The 19,025-nt window shown below is 47.5% G+C and overlaps 3 protein-coding genes across 6 annotated transcripts in view; 1 reads left to right on the plus strand and 2 right to left on the minus strand.

Moving 5' to 3' along the window:
* Window positions 1-13,095, plus strand: part of LOC120450305 (DNA N6-methyl adenine demethylase) — a 90,024-nt gene extending 76,929 nt beyond the window's left edge. For 2 of the 4 annotated variants that reach the window (XM_039633250.2, XM_039633251.2), the window contains 6 exons: window positions 2,743-3,129; window positions 4,462-7,051; window positions 7,115-7,319; window positions 7,375-7,538; window positions 7,604-8,117; window positions 8,274-13,095. In XM_039633250.2, coding sequence (XP_039489184.1) covers window positions 2,743-3,129; window positions 4,462-7,051; window positions 7,115-7,319; window positions 7,375-7,538; window positions 7,604-8,117; window positions 8,274-10,992 — 6,579 coding nt within the window. In that variant the 3' untranslated portion in view covers window positions 10,993-13,095. Of the gene's footprint in view, window positions 1-2,739; window positions 3,130-4,461; window positions 7,052-7,114; window positions 7,320-7,374; window positions 7,539-7,603; window positions 8,118-8,273 lie in introns of all 4 variants that reach the window. The other 2 variants (XM_039633252.2, XM_039633253.2) reach the window with 1 other exon arrangement.
* Window positions 13,096-13,563: 468 nt separating this feature from the next.
* Window positions 13,564-17,269, minus strand: LOC120450306 (N-acetylgalactosaminyltransferase 6). Its single transcript, XM_039633254.2, has 4 exons — window positions 17,107-17,269; window positions 16,049-16,791; window positions 15,046-15,811; window positions 13,564-14,595 (listed from the first exon to the last, which is right to left on the minus strand). The coding sequence occupies exons 2-4, from the start codon at window positions 16,618-16,620 to the stop codon at window positions 13,933-13,935; spliced, it is 2,001 nt and encodes a 666-aa protein (XP_039489188.1). The 5' UTR covers window positions 16,621-16,791; window positions 17,107-17,269; the 3' UTR covers window positions 13,564-13,932.
* Window positions 17,270-17,447: 178 nt separating this feature from the next.
* LOC120449758 (28S ribosomal protein S35, mitochondrial) lies at window positions 17,448-18,658 on the minus strand. Its single transcript, XM_039632394.2, has 2 exons — window positions 18,421-18,658; window positions 17,448-18,357 (listed from the first exon to the last, which is right to left on the minus strand). The coding sequence occupies exons 1-2, from the start codon at window positions 18,542-18,544 to the stop codon at window positions 17,495-17,497; spliced, it is 987 nt and encodes a 328-aa protein (XP_039488328.1). The 5' UTR covers window positions 18,545-18,658; the 3' UTR covers window positions 17,448-17,494.
* Window positions 18,659-19,025: the final 367 nt, after the last annotated feature.

The raw sequence follows: 19,025 nt of genomic DNA on the forward strand, positions 1-19,025 counted from the left end.
CTTGGCTAGTGGCTTAGCAACAATATCAGCTAGGGTTTCTAACTAAATTAGCATTGAAGTGTGTTTTATGCAATCAAGTAATTAGCTATGATATAAAAAGTCTCGGAAAATCTTTTCTCAAACTTAGAAACTAATCGAAACTAATCCCAAAACTAAACCTATATTTCAATATTTTCTGAGGTTTTTATCAATACAAGCTGTATATTTTAGAACGAATGTAGGGTATTCTGCGACTGTCTTGTGAATGATCTTACCTTTACTTAACCTTATTTCGCTGCGTTTCGCTAGCTGCTTATCAAGGCGATGTAACGCACACAAGCATAAAAACACACATTAAAAGAACTCACACACACACACGCAGAGATAAACGCACACAGAGCCGCCACTAATTGCTGTTTACTCAGCGCGCAATTTTCTTTCCGACACTCAGAGAAAAAGTGGAGGCATAACACGGAACACCAAGGGCCATTGCCCGCAGTGCTTGTTGTTGTTGTTGTTGTTATGTGTCAACTGCAACTCACTAATCTCCCACTATCTCACACACACACAGATACTCACTCACTCACACATGCGAACGCCGTGTATCTGCGCGGTGCCATCTTTCTTTAACGTTTTATTTATTTTACCAAGAAACAAATAGTGGCCGCAACGCAAACGGACGATCATAAAAATTTAATTAACTTTTATGAACTGGGTAAATAGTGTAGGAAATGCATTAAACGCAGCGCAGAAAAACTAGAAAAACATTTACCCAAGTCCCTGGGTCTGAATATAAAAAAAAAATCTATATTTACTTTCTTTACGATTTTTCATTTGCGCCGTGTTTGTTTATTTGTTTGGCGATGTCTAAGCAAATGTTTTCGACAGTGTTTGCAAGAGTTTAATTAATATTTCAATGCTAATATTTATGGTGTCCCAATAAACAGAGGGGGTGGAAAAAATAGTTAAATTGGTATAGGTTTAACAATAAATACATAAAATCAGTTACCAAGCTGCTCTTGTTTTAGGAATCATTTTAAATAAATTTTATTATTTTGAACATTTGTTTAGCAAGTTGTTCTAATTCTATGCACACATCTGTAGGTGCGTGTTTATATTGGGACTGTTTGCACTTAAAATACAAAAATTGAAATGTAAGCAAAACTAATTGGCAATTTTCAATTGGAAATTGCGTGCAAATTTATTTTAATTTTGCACCTGCGTTTGCCAGCCCCATCGATGTTTGCAATGCAAATATTTTTAGAAAGCAAAACGGAGGGAGGGAAAACCCATCAGCACCCCCTCCACCGCACAATTTTCTTTTTTCCAGGCCGGTGTTTGTTCAAGTTATTTGGCTGCTTGACTGCCACCTGGTACCAGAGATAAGGAGAGGAATTCGAATTTAGCAGCTTGCATTGTTGGATTTATTTGCATAGCATTATGCGACACATACTATGCATACCAGATAAATCCATGTGGACACCATGGAAGGTGGCCAAGGTGGCAAATATTATTTCACACATGTGTAAAATATAAATCACTTTATTGCAGCCAATTTGCACAAACGATTTGCTTTGACTGCGATTTTGTTTGGCCCTGCATGCAAATGGCGTTTGTGTTTGCTGTCTGCACAAAACTCCCAGCCACATCAGCCACTTTAATTGGGAGCTGCCTTTTTGGGCCATTTTTGATTTGTGCCTTTCGCAATTAGCAGAAATATTTCGAGAGATATTTGTTTGCCTCCCCGGACCCAAGGAGTTTTGTTGATTTATTGCAAGAAATTTACGACAACCACAATGTTTATTTATACGGCTACACGCCCCTCCTTGAATTCATCCCCCATTCAGCAGAATTCCGAAAAGTTTGTCTGATTGTGTAAATGCATATTTGCACAGCCAGCATTTTAAATGTTTGCAGAGCAATGCTTCATTATTTCATTTCATATATATTTTATGTTTGCAGAACAACCATATGCCAATATTTAAGTGGGTTCCGCAATTTTTGAAAGCTGCAAGTATACCACCCATGAATAGTGGCGAGTTAGGCCACAAAATGAACTCTCTGGCTTAATGCAAAAATATCTGACCTGACATTATCGATTGACCTGCCCAGAGCAGCGGAAAACTATTTTTGCCTTTTCCACTGCACTTTGCATCCCTTCGCCAAACAAAATGTAGAAAAATAAAACTAATAAACGACGCGAAGAAACGACAGCGACGCTTTTATGAACATAAATTTTGAAAGCCTTTAATGGCGAGCAGACACAACAACAACAAGAGCAACAGCAACAACAAATGGCAACCGCAGCTGTTGCTACGAATTTTTGCAACATTTTTCCTCTGTTTTCGGAATCGGCTGCACAAATAAATTGCGCATAAATCGTGGGCAACATAAATTTTACATGCTGCCCGGCGTTTGCGGACTGAAAACAAGTTGAAATTATGTGAGCGAGGCGGGCATAATTTATGCGATCGGATGGGGAGGCAATTAAAATATTTGTGCCAACTAACAAATTTCCTTAATTAAAAAATATCTTAGACTACGCAATTACGAGCTGGAAAATGTAAGCAAACTATATTTAGCTGACCACATTTAATGAACGTTAAACGGTCGCCATCTTTGTTGACATGAACTTAGGTTACTGCATTTGATTTAGAGCTGGCTAAGCCAGTTATTTATTAAGTTAAGCCAGCTTATCAAAAGTTAACATTTTGATTTAAACCCCAACTAACTAGAGATTCTTTCTCCCGGTTTTTTCAGCAGTCACGCGCCCGCAAAAACTCCACCAAAGCAAACAAACTGAATGCAGCCGCTGCATCAGCAACATCGCCTCGTCTAAGTCCAGTGCCTGCAGCAACACTGTTGCCGCAGCAATCGCCAAATACCACATCAGCAACAGGCAACCTGCAGCAGCAGCAGCAGCAGCAGTACCAGCAGCATCAGCAACTTCTGTCGCAGCAGCAACTACTGTCGCAGCAGCAGCAGCAACAGCAGTACCAGCAGCCGCAGCAGCAACAGCAGCACTTCCAGCAGCAGCAGCAGCACTTGCAGCAGCAGCAGCAGCACGCACAGCAGCAACATTTGCCACAGCAGCAACATCAGATAACCGCACAAATCCAAACCATGAAGGATCAACCGCAGCAGCCCATGGTGAGTCAATCGGTTTCGATTTCGATTTCCTACGCAATGCCATTGACCTTTTCGACCCCCACCTCCCCCTGCACCCACACTGCTGGTCAGACAGCTTTGATTTCCATTTCGTTTTCCATTTCAAGGCAGCTAAATGCGAAATGCAAAATACAAAATACGAAATACAAAACACAACGAGCCCATAAATCCGCATGGCCACATTGCGTATACGTCACGTGGCCCCGGGCCCAATCAACTGCAGCTGTGCAAACTCATACACGCCACAGCCAGACATCGTTCATATATCTATATATATGCATATATATATATAGTAGATATAGTTGGGCATTCATTCATAAAGATTTTGTCGATTTTTATCAATGATTGCTAAATGCTTTTGAAAACAAAACCACACACACACGTGAGCCAGGTGCAGATAAATTCCAGATACAGGAAGCCAGCTGCCTGGCAACTCAGCTTGCCTACACTGGGACAAAAAATGTGTAGAGACTATGACTTTTTCTAAAGTTCTTTCTTTTAAAATATTGAATAAGCACAAAAAGAAAAAATGTATGTGAGAATTTATGTATTAAGTGTTGAATGTCTTCAATACATACCAACCAGTTTCATGAAGTGTAATCCGAATTGTGTGTGCTTTAATTTTTACATTTTATTTGAATTTTATTGTGGCCGCCCCCCCACTGCACCCCTTTCACTTTCACTTTCATAACTTTTCTGCGCGCTCGTAAAAATGCAAATGAAAACGGGTTGAGTTTTTGGGTCTGGCCGGCAGTCTGGCTTTCTTTTGCTTCCTTCTTTTTTTTGTTTTATTTCCTTTCATGCGGCTTCCTGTTTATTCAGGGACCAAAAAATGTGGCATAATTTGAGGCGTGTTAATTAACAGTGGTGTTTTGTGTACGCCGCGGAAGTTGTAACTCTGGCAAAAAGGGAATTTCTGTTTTGGGCCCTGGAGTTTGCCACCAATTAGACTGAGCCTAATTAGGGCACACAAAATGTGATTTATGACTGGCCAATCCAGTCTAACAGCTTTGGGTACATAATTCATGTCAGTTTTTCAACTGTTTTTATGGCCAAAATGCTTATTTATGAATGGTGTTGCAAAGCAGTCGAGGCCGTAATGGCACTGAGTTGGTTTGGGCTTAGTCTAGACCTGGAATTAAGGGGGATATGGAAAGAAATATAACCAGGAAGCTGATAATGCTCAGTAATATTACCTTTAGAACTTTACTTAAAGTGTTTTCCAAAGAACAAAGGAAATTCACATTCAGCTTACTTTAACTTAAAGTGCACATAATTGAAAATTGAATCATTTTATGTAATTTTCATTTTCAGGCACCCATGGCCTTCTACCCCACATGGCAGGCGGATCCGTCGCAGGGCTGGCAGAACCAGTTCATACAGCAGATACCACAGAACACACCGGCCATAACGTCCTTGAACTCCCTGGACTTCCAGACGCAGTCGTATGCGTATCCCTCGAACGGCTACGTGCAGTCGGGCCTGGGATTCGATCCCAACTACGGTAGGTCACCATATGCGGCACCAGTGCAGCGCTACGACTTCCAGAGCCAGCAGCTGTCCACGGCACCGTCGGCCATCAACCAGGTGGGTCTGCAGAGTGTGGCGGGATTTGCGCCCAGCTACGCTGGTCAGGTGTCCGCCGCACCAGTGCCGCCGTCGCAGCAGCAACAACAGCAGCAGCAGCAACAGCAGCAGCAGCATCTGGGAGCGGACCTGAACAAGACGATGTCGGGAAACGACACGCCTGGATATCCGCGGGTGAGCAGCGTGCCGCCGCGCTCACTCAACTGTAACGGGTATTCAGGCGATTACAGCGGTTCCCCAGCCACCAACAGCAACAGCAACAACAACAGCAGCAACAACAAAAGCAGCAGCAACAGCAGCAACACGAACAACAGCAACGGCAGCAACAACAACGCCACCACAGTGGTCAGCGGAGGCACCACCACACCAGCCCCACCACCCACAGTGGTGGCCCAGCCCGCCTCCTCGCCCATGCAGCCACCCAACCAGGCGGTGCCACAGTCGCCCACGCGCAGCAACATGCTGCAGCAGCAGCAACAGCAGCACCAGTCGCCCACGGGCAACGGGCTGCAGCCCTATGTTGCACCGCAGCAGCAACAACAGCAGCAGCAGCAACACCTCTCCTCGCCACCGATGCAGGATTGGAACTGGCAGCAGCAGCAGCAACAGCAGCAGCAGTCATTGGGCGCCGAGGGCTACGCCCAGGGTGAGAGACTCCATCTGAACACACGCATCAAGTCGATGATTATGCGCAAGAGCGATCCCAAGGATCCGCCGCCGGATCTGCAGCCGCAGCAGGTGCAACAACAGCAGCAGCAGCAGCAGACGGCGGTGCAGCAGCAACAGCAGACCGGTCATTTTTTATCGTATAGCCACCATCTCCGGCCCGAAGCGGCGCTGAGCGCCAACGGACCGAGCAGTGCCACGCCCACCCACCCACTGCCCAACCTGCAGCAGCAGCAGCAACAGCAGCAGCAAGTGCAGCAGGTGCAACAACAGCAGCAGCAACAGCAGGCGGTTGGTGGGCCAGTGGCTGCCGAGCCGATCGGAGGTGGTGGCGATCACATCTGGAAGCCGCACCACGCCAACTCGTTCAAGAAGCCGAGCGTGGTTAGCGGCTATCCGGCAGCAGGACAGGATGCACAGTTGCAGCTGCAGTTGCAGCAACACCAGCCAGGACAGCACACGACCATCAGCCACTCGGTGGATCCGCCAGTGGTGGTGCCACCACAACAACAACAACAACATCCTCCAGTAGCCGCCGCTCAGCCCAAGAAGTCCAGGAGTCGCAGCAAAGCCAGTCGAGCAGCGGCGGCGGCTGCAGCAGCAGCAGAAGCAGCGGCGGAGAACGATCGAGATCGAAACTCCACGGATCCGGGAGGTGGTGGCCTGAAACCGCTCAGCGCCCACTATCCCCCGCATCCACATGCCGCCGGAGGACCGCCACCGGGCCAGGACTATCACTCGCAGTACATCAAAACGGAGCCCGGTTTACTTGGTCCTCCGCAGCCGAACAAAATGGAGGGTTACGAGCGCAACTACCAGAACTTCATTCAGTATGCGGACTTCTGCCAAAACGATGGCCAAGGACAGCCCGTGCAGCAACACCATGGTCATGGGCAGCAGGACTACGCCGGCTATCACCACAACTCAGCCTATTATGGCGCCGGAGCCAGTAGTTTTCAGCAGAACTTCCAGCAGAACTTTGTCCCGGGATACCAGCACTCCACTTATGGCGGCAGAGGGAAGCCGCCTGCCAACCAGCCGCACCAGATCCACGGGCATGGTCAGAGCTTGATGGAACTGGACAGGAAACCGGATACCAACAGCATCATACCACTGCCCACGAACTACGAGAAGGATATACCCGCCTATCCCATACCGCCGCATCGCTATGCCCTGGGACACGGTGCTCCGCCGCACTTGAGTCACCACGGCATGCTGGAGCCCAAGATCGAGGACATGGGCATGCTGGGGCATGGTGGCAGCTATGCCTATCTGGGAAGTGAGGGAAAACCCCTGAACAATGGATTCTCCTGCTGCCGACAGGGTGGCACTCGTCCACCCACTGCGGAGCACTTGAAGGACGGAACCTGCCTGGGATTGGGAATACAGCCCAAGGAGGAGCTCATCGACGAGGACGAACTGATCGACACCCATGGCAATGGACTGAAACCCATTGGTGGTGTGGGCAAGGCCAAGGGAAAGCAAAAGCCCGATGAAATACCCGAAATTGTGGTGAAGCACGAGAAGATCAACCCCATGTTCGACACCACGGATCGCTTGGAAAAGGGCAACAAGACAGAGATTCCCGAGTGCGAGTGCTTCCAGTCCGACAAGAATCCTCCGGAGCCGGGTACTTACTACACACATCTGGGTGAGTTTGGCCTAAATCAATTCAGAATCATAAGAACTTTAAACTAACTGCATTTTGGTTTAGGCACGGCTTCATCTCTAATGGATTTGCGAAGGGAATTCGAGGAGCGTTGTAACCTGACGGGTCGCCAGTTGAGAATCGAGAAGATCGTGTACACGGGCAAGGAGGGCAAGACTTCGCAAGGATGCCCGGTGGCCAAATGGGTCATCCGGCGGGCTGATCTCGAGGAGAAGATTCTGGTGGTGGTCAAGAAACGACCGGGTCACAGGTGAGTTTCATTCGTTACATCTTCAAGGCTTATAATTTTCATATTTCTTATACAGATGCATAGCCGCATATATTGTTGTGTGTATGGTGGCCTGGGACGGAATGCCTCGCCTGGAGGCGGATAATGCCTACAAGAATCTGATCCCGAAGCTGAACAAGTACGGCCTGCCCACCACGCGAAGATGTGCCACCAATGAGAATCGCACCTGTGCCTGTCAAGGTAAGTACCACATTTTGAGCTCAATTCATTGAAAATCCTATAAATATAAACTTTTGTTACTCCAGGACTCGATCCGGAATCATCGGGCGCCTCGTACTCCTTCGGCTGCTCCTGGTCGATGTACTACAATGGCTGCAAGTACGCCCGCTCCAAGACGGTGAGAAAGTTCCGGCTGTCCGTGAAGAGCGAGGAGGCGGCCATCGAGGACCACATGAACCTGATTGCCACCCTGCTGGCACCGGTGTTCAAGCAGGTCTGTCCGCGATCCTACGACAACCAGACGAAGTACGAGCACGAGGCCAGCGACTGCCGGCTGGGTCTGGAGCCCGGAAAACCCTTCTCCGGGGTGACCGCCTGTCTGGACTTCTGCGCCCACTCCCACAGGGATTTGCACAACATGCAGGATGGCTGCACGGTGCATGTGGCGCTGCTGAAGCCCGGCAATCGGGACACCCGCCTCCCAGATGACGAGCAGTTCCACGTCCTGCCGCTCTACACGATGGACGGCACGGACGAGTTCGAGAGTGTCGAGGGTCAGCGGGACAAGCACCGCACCGGAGCGGTGCAAATGCTGGACAAGTGAGTGTACCGTTGAGTTTTGAGCAGCCGCTCCCAGGCACTCGGAAAGGAAATCGATCAGGATCTTAGTTCTCCAGTTCGATTTTTGCTCTGAGTGTACATATTCTAGTGCCTTACTAATATGTACCTGCATGTTTTTGCTTCCCAATCATATAGATTCCCCTGCGAGGTACGCGTACGATCAACACCCTTGATACCCTGCAGAAGGCATGGCAAGAAGCGAAAGGATGGCGACGAAGCGGCGCCACCGGACGGAGACCAGGACGCGGTTGGCGATGCCAACAGCCAGAGCAGCTCCAGCAACGGTGCCCAGTCCCAAGTCCAAGCCAACAACCAGCAGAGCAGTCCGCCAGCGCTGGGAACAGCGCACATCAAGAAGGAGAATGGCAATGGTGTGAACGCCAATGGAGCGAGTGGCAAGTCGAAGGGCAAGGGAAAGTCCAATCAGTCCAATAATTCGAGTGCTTCCACGCCGGGATCAGCGCCACCGTCAACTCCCTCGCCGCGGTGCCAGACACCAGTGACAAACAATCCCAGTCCGGCGGGCAGTGCTTTCAGCACTCCACCCGTTCACGGATCAAATGCCAATCCCCAAAGCAATGGTGGCCAAGCCACGGGCAATCAGCCAGGACAACTCATGAGCTCCAACTCCAGCCTGATGAACATGGCCACCATGATCGACACCTTCACGGATGCCCAACTGCAGTCCAACCAGATCTCAAGCACTGTCCTAGACTCGCCGTACTCCTATGACTACCAAACGGCTTCCTACATAGACTCGCGGAACTACTACGGCCAGTGGCCAACGCCTCATGCTCCGATGGGCATGCAGGCGCAGGTGGGTGGACTGGGAGGAGGTGCTCCAGGAGGCGCGGTGGCAGGTGTGCCACCTCTGACACCCACCACTCCTACGGCTCAACCACAATTGGGTGTTCCCCCGGCGACTTCCATTCCCGGAGGCACCACCACCGGAGCACCAGCAGGAGCTCTGCCGGCCACAGCTCCACCTACGGCTACGCCGACACAGCTAGAAACGAGCAATGGCTATGGAGCTGGCAACTATCAAACCCTCGTCAGTAATCCCGCCTCGAATCTAACCAATCCCGGAGCAGTTGCCACGGAGGTGCAGCAGCAACATCAACAGTCCCAGCAGCAACAGTCCGCGCTAACAGGAGCAGTGGGTCCCGGTGGTCTGCCCGTCGTGGGCGGGGCACCTGGTGACCTCAAGAGCCGGCTGGTCAGCGAGGAGAATCCCGACTCCACCACCCTGGTCAACCACCATCACCATCATCACAATCTCACGGAGAGTAAACTAACCGCCTTGACGGCCATGCAACCGATGACGAATCTCGCACCGCTGACCACCTCGCACCATCCGCAGGAGGGATTCGTCAAGCCGAAGCCACCGCCCAGCGACTATACGGCCCAGTACACGGCCCAGTATCCGAACAACTACCAGATGTACCCGCCTCCACCACCACCACCTCATTCGGCGTACTCCGCCTATGATGCGTATCAGAACATGAACTACAACTACGGGTATCATCAGGCCTACTCGCCGTACGGAATGTATCCCCAGCAGACGCCTCCGCCCACCCCGCCTCCGCCATCGCCCAACTGGAACATGTACGGTCACCATCAGACGGGGTCCGTGAACTCCGGTTACGGCAGTGCGAATCCTGCTGCAGGCGCGGGTTCCTTGATAGCCAGCCATGGGTCAGTAGCGCCCGCGGGCGTGGGCCTCCAGAAACCGATAGTTCCAGTGCCTGGACCACTGCATCATCAACAGCAGCAGGTGCTACAGCAGCAACAGCAGCAGCAGCAGCAGCATCAACAGCAGCAGCAGCAGCAGCAACAGCAGCAGGTGCAACAGCAGCAACAGGAAGCTCCGCAAACGATATTACCCGATCTGAGCAACGGCCAAACCACCTCCGATACAGTAGCCACGCCCACGCCAACTGGAGATTCCTCCGGCAGTGACGCGGGCTCGGTCAACCCTGGAGCTGGAAACCCAGCAGGCGCAAGTGGAGCAGGTGCAGCAACAACGGCACCTCCCATCGCCTCTCCAGGAAGCACCAATTCCAGCAAAATCGAGCCCATTGGCGAGGTGGCCGAGATCAATGAGAACATCGAGGCCTTCCAGGATCCGCAAATGGGCGGCGTGGCCATAGCCCTGAATCACGGAAGTGTCCTGATCGAGTGTGCCAAACACGAGATGCACGCCACGACGGCGGTGCGCCGGCCAGATCGCCATCATCCCACGCGGATGACCCTGATCTTCTACCAGCACAGGAACCTGAATCGATGTCGACATGGCATCGATGAGTGGGAGGAGAAGATGCGGGTGAAGAAGATCAACACGGACCTAGACAACAAAGCCAAAGAAGAGCGCGAGCGACTAATAAAGAAGGCGGCTGGCGAGGATCTGGACGATCTCGACGAGGATGCCCTGATGCAGGACGAGCCGTTGCCCATCAAAAAGGAATCCTCCGCCAATGGCCAGCAGTTGAAAAACGGAGCCAGTGGTAGTAAAAAAAAGAAGAGCAGTGATTCCAAAAAATCCCAAGCCAACGAGCAGTCAAAAAACGAGAAGGTTGCCCTCCACGCACCAACACTGACGACCACGTCGTGGACGACCCTGTTCCCCTCGCATCCGTGCGTGGTTTCAGGGAAATACCCGGAGGGCAATAGCAGTCCGACCTCGTCCACGAACAACGCGCCCAACGGTGGTGGCTGCCCCGGCCAGCAGCAGCATCTGCCTCCTCCGCCTGGCAGTGGGCTCATCCATCCGCCGCCGGGCACGCCCACTGGCACCGCAGCACCGCCGCCGCCCACTCCGCATCAGCAGCTGCCGCTGCCGCAGCAGCAGACCTGAATCTCTTCAGGCTGAGGGGCTACTACTGGTAACCAGCCTCCGGAGTTCGCTGCATAGGCCTAATCTTAAGAATCCACACAAATCAATCCTGTTCCGGTTTTAAGTTCCGATGGAATTCGGCGGCTCGGAAAGTAGTAAATTTAACACATTTCACATATATTCAAATTGGATTTGAAAAGAAGATATACTTGAGTCTGAGTTTCAAACATTTTCAATTAACAAGTTTTTAACGCAGTGTTATTCCAAAAAGCTAGATTGAAACCAAAAAAATTTGACGAGTACATAAAAGCATTAAACTCTTTTGAATTTTTAATTAATTTAATCTTTTTCGAAAACCGCCAAACTTGATCGAAATGAAACTAAAGAACAGGGTTGTATGACTGAAAATTCACTCAAAGCTAAGCAAAGAAACGGAGACAGAAGATTTAATTATTTTTGTAAATGCGTTTGATTTAGTGTGCCATAGAAGGAGAAGAATTAGAAGAGTACCCGGAAAAAGAGAGTTGCAGTTGAAAAAGTACAGTTGACGCTGCCGGGCCAGAGTTGTCACCATTCCACAAGAAAATACCCAGAAAATACATCACACTTCACTCAGCAAAAATCACACAAAAATAACAAGTTTCTAAACTGAAAAAGCAGTTAGTTTAAAATCAACTATTAACTTTAGTTTCTTAGGAGCCAGCAACAAAACAATTTCTGTTAAATGAGTTATTTTTAAAGACAAGCAGGAAGCAAACTACAAAACTACAGAACAAGAACAAAACGAATACTACTAAAACCAAAACTAAATAAAGAAATTTTTGCTTAGAAACAAAAAAAGTCAGACTAAGAGTTAGTGGAAGTTGAAAAAAAGATCATTGCCAAAAGTACAAATAAACCATTTTTTAACAAGCAACTAGAAAAACGTAAAGAATTTCGCAAGACAACAAAAGAAAATAGTTGGTAACAGAGAAAAAAAGCAGTTTTTACAAAAGAACTACACTACACTACAAGAGTTTTAAATTTAGTTAAATACCCATTTTCCAACAATTTGACTATCCTTTGGGATTGGCTCGAACTTGAGTGGCAGTGCCAATTGAATTTAAATTGTATAAATGAAACGAAACAAATGGCGAATTTCTGTCATGAAAAGTTATGTTTACACTGAAAGAAATTCCCCATATGCTCAGCTGAATTATCATTCAATACCAGACCACAAGCAAAAAGTTGAAAATGGTGCGAGCAGGACAACTAGAACTACAGCTAGAGAAGAATTGAATATTTTTGAGCTCGGGAGAAAGAGACAAGCAGAGCGGCACACGCCTGCTGAGAAAGAGATAGACCGATAAAGGAGTAAGGCAGCAAGACATTTTTAAACTTTAATCATAATTTAAACTAAGTTTAAGCAACACACACACACACACACACACACACAAACAAAATGAAAAACACGAAAGTTAAATATATTTATTTATGCGCAAATCGACGGCAAATAAGGGGTTAATTCTAGTTATTATTATTTCTGCAAGATTTAGTTTGAAAAACCCAAAAAGACTCGAAACCAATCAAGTATTAAGCACTAAACAACCAACAACTAATACTAAACTTATTTGCCTAACCATTTGTAATTGTTGTATAAAACTCAATGAATAATTTGCATCCATCCAAAAGGTAACATACAATTAAAGATTAGAATGCAAATGTGGCAGCGCAACTGAATTTCAAATCAAATTAGTCTACATATAAATATATTTTGCACAAAACAAAACAAAACGAAACAGAACAGAAAAAGAGAAGAGTAGAAACGAGAAGAGAAGAGAGAAAAGAGCGGAAAGGATAAGCAAAACGGTTATTGATAATACGATCCTTGATATGACGAACGGACATATAGATCGTATGTAAACTGTACGTAATGTAATTTAAATGTAAGGCAGCGAAGAAGACTTTTGAGCAACAAGAAAAAACATGTTTTGATAAATATTTAAATGTTTATATAATATATTAATATAACTTATGATAATTGATTAACTGATTACGCAAGCCAACAACTATTATAGTTTGTAAATGCTTTTTTATCATTTTCAAATAAAAGCAAATCCTTTGCCATCATTAAGTTACACAACACCCCAAATCGACTTTTGAGTTTCGCGGGGCGCTCGGCGTACACCTTATACATAAACTATACGTATATTGGCATATGATAAAGCAGAAACAAAAACCAATTAACACTGAACACTGAGCAGCATACGTAATAAGCGGAAATCAGAAATCAGCAATTAGAAATCAGAAAAGAGCTCGATGATAACGCACCGGACTTAGCGACATTCGGGTGCTAAATCAGATAGAGATACGATATAGCGAGATACATACATATTGTAAAACGATACACAAAACCGAGAACGTATATACAGATTGTGAAGCACGAAGCGAATGAATGAGAAAAAAAACGTAAATTATATTTATTTAAAGTACGCGCATGGAAAGCAAACAGATATTAATATTAAATAAAACGAAAACAAAGTTAAAATCGTCAGACTGCATTTTTCATTTCAAACCCGCGGGGGGATAACCATTTCCAAAAACATCACAGCATTTCTGATTATTATTAAAATATATTATTTAATGGAAAACACTTTTTCTGGAGTACAAAGTCATACGGGTCGGAACTTATGACAATTTATAAGCTAACGCTAGCATATTCGGAGTCTTGTTTAAAACCAAACAAAATTCCGAAACAAATACAAAATGCTACAAATCAGTTTTGTGACATTTGGAATCGGTTTGAGATGCACTATATTAAAGGTAATGATACTCCTTGATGCAGCCATGAATATGTGCGCTTGAGTCGGGGTAAATTGTAAAGTGGCGCATCGGCCAAGCGGCCTTACAACCTATCTAGCCTAGTTATTTACATCGAAGTGTTCTAAGTACATGGCAAGTGATACTATTGCAGTGCAGTGCTTAAAGGTCGAGGATGAGATCCTGCGAGTAGTTGTCCAGCGCCGTTTTGTTGAACGAGCCAAAGTTCCATTGCTGGAACCGATTGTCGGGATCGCACTTATTGGCCACCACCTCCTGCGAGAAGGGCAGCAGCTCCAGGCACCTTCTGCCCTCCTTGCCGTGCAGGAGCAGCTTCTTGCGGTAGTCATAGTACCAGTACTGGTTGCCACCCTGCATGTGACAGTCCCACAGCCAAACGGGCGCGTTGGCATCCCAGATCTGCACGTCCAGGCACTCCTTCTTTCGCCGCAGACGCAAGTCTCGCTTCCAGCTCAGCTCCCAGAATTGCGTTCGCTGCGGAATCTTTATGTCGTTGGCACACGCGTACATTCCCATTTTGTTGTGCTTCTTTCTGCCCATCGTGTCCAGGCAAAGGTTTTGATTGCCCACATTCTGCAGGGCGCCCCTGGCATAGGACGGCGGATCTACCGGCGGATAGGTCTTCATCAGATCGAAGGCCACCTCCTCCATGAACCACTTGAAGGACTTGCACTTCAGCTTGGTGCGGATGGCCTTCTGCTCCGTCAAATCGCCAGGATCCACGCTCTCGTAGAGACCGTCACCGTGACTGTACAGGTAGTTCTTATACTCGTCCATCCACACCTCCGCCACTCGTTTGTAGTTCTGCAAAGTAATCAAAAGTTAGTCGTTGGGTCTAATAAAATGATTGATTGCCCTGATAAAAATAATAATTACTGGGGAATCGCAGACAAAGAAATCTTGGTTGCCATGGCTGCAATCAAGTTTGCTTTAAAGTCAAAAACCCCATTTAAAATATGCGCAAATCGAAAATATTTTTCACAACAATGTGCCAAGTTCGGCGACCTACATGTTGTTAGAGTAAACATAACCAAGTTATAGATATATCACGAATAGTCTATATAGGCATTTCTAGTTAGAACCAACAAGCCGGAGTTGTTCGCCAAAAATAAATAAAATTTTGTAACATTAACTAGCCAAGTTCCAAGACAAAAGAATTTTAAGTGGGTTTAGAGGCCCTAAAATTAAGAAACTAAATGGGATTGTCTATTGATGTTCAGGTAAAACCAGTTTAGACCTCTATTTCACACTCACCTTGTGCAGGTAATCGCCCTTCCTGGGACTCGGCTGATGGTTGCGAGGTCCGCGATATATGTGACCAATGCGAGAGCAAGGTGCATCGTACATTTCGCCGCCACACATCCAGATCTTGAAGCTGAGCTCATACTGCTCTCCGCCCCAGATGTCCAGGCCCTCATCGTAGCCGCCCAGTTCCCAGAAGAACTCTCTGGAAATGGCAAATAGACCGCCAGCCATGACGGGACTCTTGAACGGATCGGCCGGATGCTTCAGATCTTCTTCCAGCAATGGCAATCGCTTGTAGAAGAACTCCCAGTCGAAGGCTCCTCGGGCTCCCTCATCCTGCGCCCGGTAGTTGAAGTTGGTGTGGTCAATCACATCAATAAAGGGACACACCGCCGTCCGTTTGTTCAAGGCAATCGGTTCCAGCAACGGTGGCAGCCAGTTGTAGTTTGCCTCCACATGGGAATCGAGGAAAATGAGCACCTCGGCAGTGGCATTCCTTGCGCCTGCTGCTCGGGCTCCAATCAATCCCGTGCGCCTTGGCAGCCGCACCACACGAACCCACTTGAAGTGTTCCGCAATATAGGTCTCCAGCTCCATTCCCAGATACTCCCGGTCACTGTGATCGTCCACCAGAATGATCTCCTTCATCAGCTCCGGCGGTGAGCGATTAATCAGGCTGTGAACTGAGCGCATCAGCACGCTCAGGTATTCGTTGTAAAAGATGATTATCACACTGACTGTGGGCAACTTCACCACGTACTCCTTTTTGCGACATCTGTAAATAGACAAATTGAAATAAGTTGAAATTTGCAATAAATTATACATTAACATATATGCCACCAGCTAAACTTTTGTAGTGAACTCGATATCTAACAGCTATAAAATAATAAACATAAAATGCTGTCATCAAATTTTAACAAACATAAGACTGATTCTATTCTATTCTAAGAACTACCGCCTTATCTCGGCTCGGAAATTTGGCGACTCTTTGTGACTTTTGATAAGAACTCACAGAGGATGGCGAATGTCGGGCAGCGAACGGTTAACAGATATGGAATCCGACAGCAGGGCATTAAATCCATTTTCCAGTGACTTTTGCTTCTCCAAATCTCGCTGGGACTCATCGTCCAGGGTGGCGGCCTTTCCCTTCTCTCCGAGGCCCACGCGCTTGGCATCCTTCTCCATGAAGGTATAGTCATGCCAATCCTTCTTCACCAATCCATCCGCTGGCGCCGCCATCTGGAGCTCGTCCTGGGGCTGCTGCTGCGATTCCTCTTCTGCCGGCTGCGGATTATGGAGCTCCTCATCCACCGGTTCCGGCTCATCGATCTTCTGCAGCTCAGGATCCTCTTCAAAGTCGGGCTCTTGCGGTTTCTTAGATTCTGGTTGCCGAATAGCTGGCACCTTCACCTGGGCATCGCCGGAAAGGCCAGCCTTCTCGGGCACGGGCTCCACGCCATGATGGACTGGCTTGTTGGTGAACGGAGTGGAAGAGATCCAGCTGGTTACCAGTATGAAGAGAGTCAGGGAGACCAACAAGAGCAGCGAGGCCTTCACTATCCACTTGATATTGGGTCGCCGCATCTTTGCCGGATATCCGTGGCTACGTGTACGCTCTACGGGTCTCTACGGTCGCTATGCGAACCATTAAAGTCGGCGGTGTGTGTCGCGAGGTACTGGCGATATTGGCTTGTTAGCTCAGGTGCTTCCGATGTTTGCTGGGTTGTCTCTTTATCTGGCACTGCAACGTGGTCTCTGCGTCAAGAGGAAAGGTAGAAAAATACAGAAACGTAAGCACATATGTATCTTTTTGGGTCGCACGTATAAAAAAACCCAAGATAAGCGAGTCATTTTCACCAATCCGAAAGTTGAGATAATAGCAATGGTATGGTACATCCGCTGGATAGTTACCTTATCGCAGATATATGTCAATGAAATGTACTACAAATTAAATTATCTTTGCCGACTGGCTTTGTTTATAATTCCTGATTTTATGGCTGTTAATCAGGTGAAACGTCATCAGCAGGTGCGTTCTTATCAGGAGTTTAGTTGCATTACATTTATTCTCACCTTACTGCGTAGGTATTCCCAATCAAAACTCCATCCGATCTGGGTTGAATAAACTTATTAACTATTTAATTACTAATTAGCATAGCAAAACAAAAGTTTGCTTCCACGTCCGCGGAAATTCGTTTTTTTTGGCTCTGTTCTTGGCGCTGTTCTAAAGGCATTCACACGGAAACGCCTTCACTGTCCGTGGAAACAGCTGTTCGTACATTCGCCCCGAAGAAGGGGCGTCCAAAAAGGGGCTTTACATGGTCGCCCAGTTTTAATTCAAAATTATAAACAATTTAATTACGAAACTGATACTTATGTGACATTTTCAATTTGTAGTGCTCAAATACTAAATATTTATTTGTTAACAACGCTTTATTGGTTTAATCAATTCTTCAGTTCCCTATGCAATGTTTAGCATTTTCTTCACCTCCTCCTTGTATTTGCCCAAGTTGTACTCGTTTTCGCCCTCGTTTATAAGCTGCTCCACGCAGTCAGCAAAGGATTTGCTGGGAGCCACTTTCGGAGCACCCTCTTGCGCGTTCCAGTTGAGGATTCGCTCAGCGGAGAGCTTCGACTGGTTCCGCTCGAACAGATAGACCTCCATGTCCGCCTCCGATTTGGTTGCCTCCCAGGGCTCGGTGACGAAGGACTCGTGGTAGCACGCGGTGAGTAAATACAGGGCGTAGTCATAGTTCTGCTTCTTCTGCGGACACCGGTCCGTGACGAAGGTAACGATGTCCGTGTCCTTGTCGTAGCGATCGCCCACCAGGCGCAGGAACTTATCCCTGGCATGCGCATCGAACTTAAGGTCAGAGAGCTTCATGGAGATGGTGACCCTCCTGGCCTCCGGATTCCTGATCGTGGGTAAACTCTGGCAGTAATCCGTGGTGGTGACCTCCAGGGGGAAGTGGCGCTGCCACTTGGCCTCCGTCTCCAGACCCTTTGGCCATGGAGTGCAGAACTTCTTGATGGCCTCGCATTGCTGGCGGATGGCCGGCGGTGTTAAGTGCAGAAAGTTGGGTATCTTCATTAACTCCGCATTGGCGAACTTCGATGGGGCTGCTGCTCCGCGTTCCGTGAAGCCCTGGCGCAGTGGCAGAGGCACACTGGCCGGGTGGAAGGATCGTGGTCCCGGCCAAACGGCCGTCCAGTCCTGATCCACTGCCATGCGGCTGGTGCGCGGCGGTGGGACGGGATCTCGGCGGACCTGCTGGCGCCGCTGAAACTGCTGCTTCACCGTCCGCAGGCTCAGCACTCGGAATTCTGACCGAACAGGAAGATATATCCATTAATAAGCATGCATGCCAGGAAAACCCCATTGTTTACCTTCATCGTCCTCAATTTCTTGCTGCTGTTGCGGTTCCTGGTTGGAAAAAATACGAATACCACTTTGAGCCGTCTGTTTTTTCAGTGGCAGGCGCTCCAACAAGCGAGTCACAGCGCTGGACATGGTTTTAAGCTTAAACTTTTGCTAAGGAACCTATTTCTAATTAATATTTCCAGCGATTTATGCGGCTTTTACGTAAACCATGCGCCAACGAACTGCCATTCGCCCCGAACAACAAGCTGTCAGCTGTTTACCGGAATGTGACATTCACAGAGAATCACACTACTTTCTTAAGCTAAATAAAACGTCTTTTTGAATACACATACAATTTGGTATGTTTTTATCTTTTTTACTTTAGCATTTTAAGAAGCAATTCCGATTCCAAGAATTCTGTTAGGAAAGTAAAGGATTACCCAAGAGATTGGTTTCAGCTATAGAAAAAACAACACCTTTTTCTTTTATATACATATTTATTCAGGTAAAATAATAAAAAATATAACTCTGATGTACTGTAATATGGCTAAAAAGGATAAGTTCAATCACACCCATGTCGGAATCACCGTTCGGGATCCCATGTCCCTCGTCACCTCGCCTTGTGCAAGTG

The sequence above is a fragment of the Drosophila santomea genome, chromosome 3L, assembly GCF_016746245.2.
Source record: "Drosophila santomea strain STO CAGO 1482 chromosome 3L, Prin_Dsan_1.1, whole genome shotgun sequence".
NCBI classification, from domain to species: Eukaryota; Metazoa; Arthropoda; class Insecta; order Diptera; family Drosophilidae; genus Drosophila; species Drosophila santomea.